The 11562-nt window shown below is 39.7% G+C and overlaps 1 protein-coding gene across 1 annotated transcript; it reads right to left on the bottom strand.

Moving 5' to 3' along the window:
- Window positions 1–713: 713 nt before the first annotated feature.
- LOC138949453 (uncharacterized) lies at window positions 714–7446 on the bottom strand. Its single transcript, XM_070321288.1, has 5 exons — window positions 7226–7446; window positions 6518–6865; window positions 5721–5852; window positions 3335–3475; window positions 714–2675 (listed from the first exon to the last, which is right to left on the bottom strand). The coding sequence occupies exons 1-5, from the start codon at window positions 7299–7301 to the stop codon at window positions 2383–2385; spliced, it is 990 nt and encodes a 329-aa protein (XP_070177389.1). The 5' UTR covers window positions 7302–7446; the 3' UTR covers window positions 714–2382.
- Window positions 7447–11562: the final 4116 nt, after the last annotated feature.

Below are 11562 nucleotides of genomic sequence, written 5' to 3'. Positions count from 1 at the left end.
ACAGTTTCAATCCTAAAGAGCCATCACGACCCTGAGATGATTCTGCCCTTTTAGTATACAGAAAGTCATACAATGTGTTGTGAAGGTCTTGGAAAACTGCACTGTTCATTTTGGGTAAAACCGTTTAGTAAAGTATCACATCACCCAGATGAGACATCGCACATCTCAAAACATTAATGAGGTTGTTCACAATGTCGTTTTATCTCTCTTAAAAAAAACACTTTCACATAATTTAATATCAGGAACTTTTGGCTATTGGGATTAATAAGGTATAAACAAAAGTAACTGCGTTTTGCCATTGTGATGCCATGTGTAGTGTATACCATGCATCATTTGTAGGCTGCAGGGAAACCAATCACAGGAACTGTTGTTGTTGTTTAAGATAACAAGTCAGCTACAATAGATACAACAGAAAATACAAACATCGTTCTGCCACAGACTAGTCAGCAAAGAAAGTCAACTCTGCATGTTCAAAATTAAATTTGTCGACTCTCTTCAGGTGTGTTTGTTTTATATACACAGACAAACAACAAAAGAGAGAGAAAAAAAAAGAGAGAGAGAGACAGAGACAGAGAGAGACAGAGAGAGACAGAGAGAGACAGAGAGAGAACGACAGATAGAGCAACACACACGCACACGCAGACACACACACATACACACACACACACACACACACACACACACACACACACAACACTGCACACAATTGTGTTTACTATGCTTGTTGTGTTCAAACGTGATCACTTGCCAGCCGAGAACTGATGGTTTCATGATGCTCTAAAAAGGAAGTTTATTCTTTCTTCTCAAAAAGTCGGGCGATGCCGATTGTGTGCAGCGGCTGGTCGGCAGCTGTGACGAGATGTTAAAAGAAGTCGCGTAAGGCGAAATTACTACATTTAGTCAAGCTGTGGAACAGAATGAAACTGAACGCATTGCATTTTTTAACAACGACCGTAGTCCGCCGCTTGTGCATAACGAAGTGAAACTGACGAGCCTGTTCAGCGCGGTAGTGGTTTCGCTGTGCTGCATAGCATGCTTTTCTGTACCTCTCTTCGTTTTAACTTTCTGAGCGTGTTTTTAATCCAAACATATCATATCTATATGTTTTTGGAATCAGGAACCGACAAGGAATAAGATGAAATTGTTCTTAAATCAATTTCGGAAATTTAATTTTCATCATAATTTTTATATTTCTAGTTTTCAGAGCTTGTTTTTAATCCAAATATAACATATTTATATGTTTTTGGAATTAGGAAATGATGTAAAATAAGATGAACGTGAATTGGGATCGTTTTATTAAAATAAAAAAATATTACAATTTTCAGAGTTTTAATTACCAAAGTCATTTATTAATTTTTAAGCCACCAAGCTGAAATGCAATACGGAAGCCCGACCTTTGTCGAAGATTGCTTTACAAAAATTTCAATCAATTTGATTGAAAAATGAGGGTGTGACAGTGCCGCCTCAACATTTACAAAAAGCCGGATATGACATCATCAAAAGTATTTATCGAAACAAAACAAAAATGTCCGGGGATATCATTCCCAGGAACTCTCATGTAACATTTCATAAAGATCGGTCCAGTAGTTTGGTCTGAATCGCTCTACACACACACACGCACAGACAGACACGCAGACACACAGACACACAGACACACACACACACACACACACACACACACACACACACACACACACACACACACACACACACACACACCACGACCCTCGTCTCGATTCCCCCTCTATGTTAAAACATTTAGTCAAAACTTGACTAAATGTAAAAATGAAGTAACTCCGAAGCTTCATGATCATTATGCAGATGATTAAAGTTATATCACAATAATAATGCCAATATTTGAAAACAACAACAACGACAACAACAACAACAACAACAACAACAACAACATGTGATAGAGTAATAAGAGCTTCAAACATGAACAACAACGAGGGAGATTTTGCTGAAGCAGTTTCGATAAGACTCAATCTAGACGAATACCTTCCCGTGTAAACGATAAAAAAACACCTTTCTACATTTACATACATTTTCTTGGAATAAGAGTATCTTCCAATGTTCACCATCCTCACAGGAAAAATTCAGGCTGATGATTTGGGGTATGTGTCGAATTTGAGCCATGATTGCATACCATCTTTAACCCTGGACAGATTTAAAATTCATAAGACCGTTTACCAAGAACAAATATATTATACATCCATAAACAGGTAGACTGCTAACATTTAAAAATTCAGAATAAAAACAACAAGAGTGGTAAGCTATTGAAACGCTTATTTTATTAGTGAATGTCATTTCATTCTGGGGCTTTTTCATAAAAAAAGATTAAAGTTAAACAGGTCAATCGTAGTGTCAAGAAGCTGTCATAAGTTACACTGTTAGCGTGTCTGAACATGACACTGTAGCTGTAGTCACTTCAAGGGGGGTGGCGACTGGATGGAGATAACCAGCAGGCAAGGGGTTGTGCCGTGTTGGTGTTGCTGTTGCTGTCGTAGTTGTCACAGGAGCTGTCGGTGTTGCTGTAGCAGAGACGATATTATTGGAGTGGACGACCGACGAAGAACAGTTGGTGTGATGTATGTCGTCATCGTTCAACACGCTGTCCGATACCGCGTCCGATGCTGGCCGTGAAAAGGCAGGCGTTAGGCTGTCATCGCACGAGGCTGGAACACAGTGTCTTTTGTTATAATCAAACCTAGTAAATGACAATAATTAAAATCTAAACAACAAAGTGACTGTGGTTTGATAATAATTACAATGACAATAATAATTTGGCCGAATCTGATAATGGGAACCTAGGCAACTTGCTATCTGTCTAACTGGTGTTCAACCTCCCATTAAATTGAGCATGCCGAATTTATGCTTTTTTGACCAAGCATGGGAATCAAATAATTAATAATTGATACCTTTGAGAAATTCCAAGGGCCACCACATTGTTTGGTATCGTTTCCGCTTGTAAACGACCAAGGCTATCACATATGAGTATATTTAAAAACAACTGTACGGATACGTCTACATGTTGAAATAACAATAGCAGTACGTTTCCCGCACATTCCTATGTCAAGCAATTGCTGGTATAGCTTCTGAATATATATATTTGAGCTGCAAAAAGGCAGGGACTTTCGTTATCTAGAAACTCATTGCAAAGGGGAAACAAAGACAGTTTATCGAAATATTGTCATTTGTGTTCAAATCCTTGTAAACAATTACAGAAAGGTAAGGCGCAGGGCAAACCAAGAATCAAAATGCTCCGAAAAGTGTTGTAAATTAACATAGAAATACTGGTACTCAAACATAAAGCTATTCTTGGAGAGTAACTTACTAGTGTCGTCATCAAATGCTGTTGCATAGCCATAACTTGGGAACGAATTGTGTCCATCTTGAACAGCTTGTGGACCCATGGCAATGACGTCATTTGCTGTGTGACGTCTAACGCGGTGAGGAGCTGGAGGAGGGGGAAGGTCTTGAACAGAAATGCCTGCGATTAGCCATCTACAGACTCATGTCATTCTCTTTATTTCATTACAATGGGTCACTTAATAACGGTTTTGTTGTGTGTGTGAGGAACATCAAACATTGTATCTTAATTTAAGTAATTGCTATTATGCCACAATGAACAATTTATTTTTCAGGGAAGGGCTCCTAATATGGACCACTTTTTGTTTCATGCTGATAACTAGCTTGTTTTCTTGCGAAGAAGTTTCATTTTGTGTTTGGTAGTCCTTTTCTCTTAGGTTAACCGTTAGGCCTAATTAGAGTGAAATAGCTTTGATAGACATTCAGCAAAAATTAAATACAGAAAAAATCACAAAGGGTCCATATTAGGAGCCTGGGCGCCTAATATGGACCAGTGAAGCGGCCTTCACGAATCACTGTAAAAAGCCCCCTATATTTCAAAATAACATAATACAACTTAGTGTACAAGTCAGCCTAATTAAAATATGCTCTAGATTTATCTGTTTCGGGTTGATGAGAGCATTATTTGAAGCACACCAGGAAACTAAAAAAGCTTATCAAAAACAGAGTGAAAATAAGTGAAATTATCAACTTCCACAAAAAAAAGATTTTTGGTTGCATTTTTTTTTTATCTCGAGGGCTAGTTATAGGTTATTTCCAGCAAACTTCTTAATGAATTAATGAAAATAGCCTTTAGCTTTTATTTTCTTCGATTTGTTGAAGGTGGTCCATATTAGGGGACTCGCACTTTTGTTTGCAGTACAAACTCGGGGTCAACACTGCTGAAATGTAACAAATACGGTTTTAGCTGTCATATATGAGCCAATGTCAAAAGGTGCTGTGGGTACGCTAGGTATTTTATAATTTCTGTAACTATTTACTGAATGTACACTCAGATGGAACTTTTGGTTTTTCTGAGAGATTAATGAATAAAGATGATCGCAGAGAAAAACCAAAGACTAACTATAAACAGTTAAAATTCTGCTCCTCATTCATTACGCAAATTAGTGCTTTTTGGGGACGTATTTTGACAAGGTGTTTGAGTACTCTCGATAGTTTTAGAAAAAATGCTAATAAGCTTTTTTCTGGGCAGTTGGATTTAAACCAAATGATTGCATGAACCCCAATACATAGTTCTGTGTGTTTTTCGTCCCATTTGTCCGCTTTTTAAAGAAATTATTAAAGTTTGAAAATTGCGTGTCTAGCGTGACTCTTTGCGTCACAAAAACTCAAACTTTAAAAAAGCTTCCAAAAAATGTTGTTGTTCAACTAGATACACAAAAGAACCAGTTTTGAACAAAAACTGTCGGTGAAAAGGAAAAACAATGAAAATAACCACTATATTTTGAAGTTTGGTACCATTTCTGGCTAATTTAAGCTTTGTCGTCACAATGTCACACTAGACACTTTTTTTCAAATTTCATTTTTTTTCCACAAAATTTTTAATTTCTTTCTTTTATGCGCTTTTACCTTGATTATATTTAATCTACACCCCAATACTCATATGCGAGCTCAGTAGAAATGAAAGTTCTAGAAAAAAATGGAAAAAATCAGGTTTATGTCCTTACATGCGATGCGACAAGAGACACTCGTCAAGCCTCAACTTAACGGCCAAATAACACAGCCGTTGTGAAAGATTTTCCCTTTTCTCCTTTAGAAACTATATACTGAATGTGTTAAGCAACTCAAAACACCAGTCATTTTACTTTGGATGTACTTTGATTTTCGAAGCTGTCAGACAGCACCTTTTGACATTGGCTCATATAGCAATTATTGTGTGATAAAAGCTTTGGCTGTGGACAGAAACGAGTCCGTTTTAGGCGGCAAATTTAGAGTGAACGCTGCCAAAAGTGAAAAAAAGAGAAAAAACCTAACGGTTTTGATATTTGTGTTTCTGCAACTGTTTTGACATGACTAGACTGTGCAAGTTATCCAGAGAGGGTGAATACAGCGAATAAAACTTTTTTGAGCGCTCTAGCGCCGTTAGTTTGTCAGAACTGAAGGTGGCCCATATTAGGAGCCGGTCCATATTAGGAGCCCTTCCCCTACTATGTGCACAGTTTTTAAGCAATGTTTCCTGCAAATAAACTTGTTGTTTACTTGGATTGTAACTTACTCTACTGGGGTAAAGCATTTCCTTTTTGACGGGCTGTTTCTTATTTTAACATCAAAACATATTTCAGAGAAATGCGTTTATTAGGACAATAAAATGTCCGATCAATATGTCTGTATAAAACAAAATGGTAACCTACGCGTATTGCGTGTCACAGCGGTTTTGAAGACACGTCCCAGAATAAAGGCTGTGGTAATACCAATAATAACACCGAGTAGAATCATGATGTCGGTCTTCATGCTTTCAAGTTTTGACTCAATGTGCCGAAGATCTGTGTGCAGCAGAGGAACATGGAAGAGAGACAAATCATCATCATCATCATCATCATCATCATCATCATCATCATCATCATCATCATCATCATCATCATCATCATCATCATCATCATCATCATCATCCTACTACTAAACTTAAAATTTGTGACAACTGAAGTTTGTTCTGTGACGGAATGCGACTTTAATCCCCTCTGTCTGTCTGTCTGGCTGTCTGGCTGTCTGGCTGGCTGTCTGGCTGTCTGTCCGCCTGTGTGTCTGTCTGTCTGTCTGTCTGTCTGAATGTCACCCTGTCTCAGTCAGTTGCTTTGTATGTCTGCATGTATGCCTTCGAATATATGTCTTCCTGTCCGCCCACCTTCCTGTATATATGTCCGCCATTGCTTACGACCTGCATATATGTCTGTTTGCATGTCTGGAGAGAGAGAGAGAGAGAGAGAGAGAGAGAGAGAGAGAGAGAGAGAGAGAGACAGACAGACAGAGAGAGACAGAGAGACAGAGAGAGAGACAGACAGACAGACAGAGAGACTGATACAGAGACAGACAGAGACAGAGAAAGAGAAAGAGTATGAGAGAGGGAGAGGGTCGATAGACGAACGAACAGATAGAGACAGACAAACATAAACGGAGAAAGAAAATCCATGTATACTTAAGTAGAACTTACGCATGTCACCCATGTCGACGACCACTGTGGGAATTCTCACACCGTTCCACAGCACCCCACTCAGTATCCACTGCTCAGACCCTAAACTTGTGATTCCCCCAGCGACAACGTACTGCTCAGTAACATGATTGATCTCACAGCCATCAGCTGAGGTCCAAGATCCGGTGTGGTTGTGGAATATTTGGCAGAGTGGGATGATATACGGAGGTACTGGTGTTTTCCGTTTGACTGACACGACATGCACTGAGCTATTTTCACTGGTACACGTGTTGACGACAGTGAAGGTCAGTGTCGCATACACTCCTGTGTCGGCATTGACTAAATTGCATTTGCTCTGAAATAACACACCTGCAATGAACAAAAACAACACAACATGGTTTATTTGTAAATATAACAGTCAGCACAAATGTTAAATAAACCGCACACAGACGTGTACTCTATTCGTTGTAATGAAAAGTCTCTTCATGGAAAACCTTTTTATGTTCTGTGACATCAAATAGCACGGACACAAATAGTTGCAGTGGTACTTTTTTTTAATTTTTTTTTTAGAAAATTAAGAATTTAAACCTGAGACAGAACAGAGGAAAGAAAAGCAGACAACCAAACAAACATGTTTAAAAAAAAACCACAACAATATATTTTTCAAGTTTTGTAATGCTTAAACGCAAATCAAGTAAAGTGAAAAAATCCAAATGTTTAAACACTCACATGAGCCAGTCGAATTGAAGATACGAAATGCAGACAACGGAATAAACAGTAAAACAAATAATGTAAAAAGAGGCATTTTGTTTTCTTAAAAATGAAGACAAAAAGTATGATATGTCCGATCTATCAAACTAACTCATATGGTATAAACTACTAGCTACATATCAAGAGCTCAACTCCAAGTGTAAAGACGATCGACAAGAAGACTGATATGGTATGAAAGTGCACATGAATGTTAGGATACTGAAAATGTGCACGTGTGTTCCTGTTGCTTGGGTACCCTAGCCCTTCTAAACAGTGTTATCTTTGAAACATAATTATGTCCGTGTGACATCGTGATCAGCAGACACTTATTCATAATCAAGGAAAACATACATTACTCAATGAAAAAACCCGAATGCGAACAAGTAATTTTGATGTCCCAACAAATTCAAACATCGGTGGTTTATTTATGTCTATCCCTGATAGTCTATTAATAATTCATTTGAGGTTGCGGGTACAATGAGCTTTTCCATGTGCTATTTTATGCCATACAGTAACCGGGGAATTCACGTCCAAATTGTTTTCTGAAACGATGAATGTCTTCCAATTGTTACAGGTCTGTTTGTATTCAGTTCAACGAAGCTGTTCTCTTTCTGCTTACATGTTAATACGTGGTACTTCAAATAAATATACACAGACATGATACTTAAATATTTGATCAGACAAAAGAAGTGCTAAACATAAAGATTTAACATTTTGCAAAAAGTGTGTTTTCCCTGGGAACGACTTGACGCGTGTTTCTTTCAGGCGAGATATTCTTTCGCCTAGCCGCTCCCGGAGCTAGGAGGCGAGAGTGTCTATGAAACAGTTTGATGGCTAGCTACGCAAGAATTAAACACCAATGGTTGATACCAAAAAGGTCGTCTGCACTGGTCGGTAAACGATCATGGACAGCCAATCGGATTGGCAGCTGCTTGGCCGCCATATTTTCTCGCCAAGCGAGCAAGCCCAAACCTACCTAGCGTCCCTCGCGGCGAGAAGTGCCCAAGAAACGGTACTTCCTCGCCCCACTCGCAAATCTCGCCTATTCTCGCCTGTGTAAGAAACGGGGAACTGGTTCACGCAATAAGATCGCGCCTTGGCATTGATATACTGTCCGGGTCCCAAATTCGAGGATAATTGTACATGATTTCAATGTATTAATAATTATAAACACACTTGTATGTTTAAAAACAGTTGTGTTTTCAGTGTCAAAGTGTTAAAATCAAACTTCTCTGGGACGAGGTTTTCTACTGTAGATTTGTATTTTGTAAGCCGCCGTCACCGGTAACCGTTGTCAGGGAAGATGCGCGAATATACTAAGGCGAATCACCGTCGTTCGTGAAAACCACAGGGGCTTGTATCAAAGTGCGTGACCAGGATATGTCAATCAAGGTATAGTACCATATAACTAGCTCTTGTAGCAGTAGCAATTATGTATTTCTATAGTACATAGTTATATGGTACGATGCTTTAAATTGAGCTTTCCACTTTCATACAAACCCATGAGGTGAAATCCTAGTTTCCCAACGTGACGTTAGATAGGGAAAGATTCGATCGACTGAAAGCAACAAAGAGGAGCCTTACTATAATGGAAACAGCAACATTAGCACACGTATTGTTTAAAGTAGCTACATGTTCATTTGTTGAGACACACGCCCCTTGTTTCAAGTAGACTGGTGTCAACATTTGAAGTCTGATCGAAGTAGTTCATCGTTTTTTATGTTTCTTCTGCGGGACAGTCATTCATTCACAAGGACTGGGTGGCCGAGTGGTAAACGCACTTGCCTCGGAAGCGAGAGGTTGCGAGTTCGACCCTGGGTCAGGGTGTTAGCAATTTTCTCCCCCCTTTCCTAACCTAGGTGGTGGGTTCAAGTGCTAGTCTTTCGGATGAGACGAAAAACCGAGGTCCCTTCGTGTACACTACATTGGGGTGTGCACGTTAAAGATCCCACGATTGACAAAAGGGTATTTCCTGGCAAAATTGTATAGGCATAGATACAAATTTTGTTTGTTTGTTTGTTTGCTTAACGCCCAGCCGACCACGAAGGGCCATATCAGGGCGGTGCTGCTTTGACATATAACGTGCGCCACACACAAGACAGAAGTCGCAGCACAGGCTTCATGTCTCACCCAGTCACATTATTCTGACACCGGACCAACCAGTCCTAGCACTAACCCCATAATGCCAGACGCCAGGCGGAGCAGCCACTAGATTGCCAATTTTAAAGTCTTAGGTATGACCCGGCCGGGGTTCGAACCCACGACCTCCCGATCACGGGGCGGACGCCTTACCACTAGGCCAACCGTGCCGGTATAGATACAAATGTCCACCAAATACCCGTGTGACTTGGAATAATAGGCCGTGACAAGTAAATATTCGCCTTAATTGGCTTGAGATTTACTGGCCGATGTGAATGCGTGATATATTGAGTAAAAAATTCCATCTCACACGGTAGAAATTAATATGTAAAGCGCTTAGAGAACGTCAAGCGCTATATAAATCGCCCAATACATACATACATGTGAAAGACCGATTAGGGTCACATATCTGTCTAAGCTGTTGCCTGTGATTAGACTAGCCATCTACTTAGTCACACACACAATGAAGGGGCGATAATCCCGAGAAGATGCCAGGGCTGAGGTGTACGATGCGAACATGGGATCTACCCAGCTGGGTGGGAACCAGCCGCAGCGTCTGATTGGTTGAAATGACAATGCAGCTCAATGTCAACATATCCTACGCCGCAGCTCCGTATATACCAACCACATGTGATTGTTCTTTCCAGTGACACCCTGAACAAGTTCAGTTTCAGCTGTTTTGATTTGTTGGGTCTATTTTGACGCGGGGAACTTCCTTTTGTAAATGTTATTGTTGGGAGAGTCTGTGTTGTAGGCTCCATTGTTTAGACACTACCCCATGTAAAATAAATCTGTTTGCTGGTTTTTAGTAGGGGAATAAATGACCTTTCCAGGCATATAACTGGTTGTACACTAAACGGCCTCTTCACAAAGACCTGTACTCAAGCGAATCTGTCTAGTTTGCTATTCTAATTATGGTCCATACAACAGTGGAAACAACGGTTCAAATTAGAAGCGCATTCGTGGTTTTATTCTGTTTGCGGATTCTCTTTCTTTTAATGTTTGTTGTTTAAGTATACGCACGTCCACACATGACACTCTAATCGTTTTAACCCACGCATTAGCATGGCACTATATTGTGGTTTGACATGTCTGTCCGAAGACATCGCGAAGTCTTTTTAACGAAGATGCTGTGGTAAAGCCTCGTGCAGCGACATTTGTGAAGTAGACTTCCCAAAGTCGACTTTGCCCAATTAGTGTCAGGCTTTAGATCATGAAAATGTGGGCACGATAAGATATTTCATTAGCTCATTCAGTTCGTTCTTGCTTTATCCAGCGAATCAACGCGTCTGATTGTTCTTGTTGTCTTTGGACCAAAAACAATCAAATCGACCATAGTCATCTCTTATTTCCATCGCGGAAGTATTTCTCTCTGTAAAGAAAGTTGCTGTTTTCTGGGTTTTTTTTTAAAATTTTACTTCGTACTAATTTGACCTGCAACGTAATAAAAACATTCCTTTGGAAAAATAATTTTGAGCTTCACACGCAGGGATTTTTGCCTTTGCTGGTCATGCATTACACGTTGACAGAGACAGAATGTTTGCCTTTGGAGTTCAGATTTTCGTCTACTTCTGTGCGTTTGTGTATATCAGATGTGATGGGCCATGTAAGTATTTCACACGTTTCCGCTTGTTTGGTTCTTTAATTGAGGTCATCATGTGCATGAACAACGCTCTCTCTCTCTCTCTCTCTCTCTCTCTCTCTCTCTCTCTCTCTCTCTCTCTCTCTCTCTCTCTCTCTCTCTCTCTCTCAATCTCGCTCCCTGTGTCATATCTCTCACTCTTCCCATCTCTTTCTTTCTCTCTTTCTCTGTTTCTGTTTCTGTCTCCCTCTCTCTCTCTCTCTCTCTCTCTCTCTCTCTCTTCCTAAAAATAAAGATGTGTCTGACCCTAATAACTTCAGGCCAATTTCATTGCTTCCTATTTTATCAAAGCCTTTAGAGAAGCACATCCAGAAGAATCTTCTGAACTACATGGAAAGGTACAAATTATTTCACAACTTTCAATCTGGGTTTCGTCCGAAACATTCCTGTAGTACAGCTCTTTCATCACTATGTGATAACTGGCTATCGGCAATTAATCGTTCGGACATATCAGGGGCTGTATTTCTTGATTTTAAGAAAGCTTTTGATCTTGTTGATCACACATTACTTTTACATAAACTCGCATTGTACGTGA

The sequence above is a fragment of the Littorina saxatilis genome, linkage group LG15 (assembly GCF_037325665.1).
Source record: "Littorina saxatilis isolate snail1 linkage group LG15, US_GU_Lsax_2.0, whole genome shotgun sequence".
Lineage (NCBI taxonomy): Eukaryota > Metazoa > Mollusca > Gastropoda > Littorinimorpha > Littorinidae > Littorina > Littorina saxatilis.
Note: the sequence above shows the minus strand (reverse complement) of the source record. Positions and strands in the feature narration are given on the sequence as shown.

Excerpts from the sequence above, each read along its gene's own strand:
- LOC138949453 (XM_070321288.1), bottom strand. The coding sequence starts at position 7,301 with ATGCCTCTTTTTACATTATTTGTTTTACTGTTTATTCCGTTGTCTGCA. Across the intron at positions 3,476-5,720 it reads CGCTGTGACACGCAATACGC|ACCTTCCCCCTCCTCCAGCT; the intron begins GTAGGTTACCAT and ends TTTCTGTTCAAG. Across the intron at positions 2,676-3,334 it reads AGCATTTGATGACGACACTA|CCTCGTGCGATGACAGCCTA; the intron begins GTAAGTTACTCT and ends ACTGTGTTCCAG.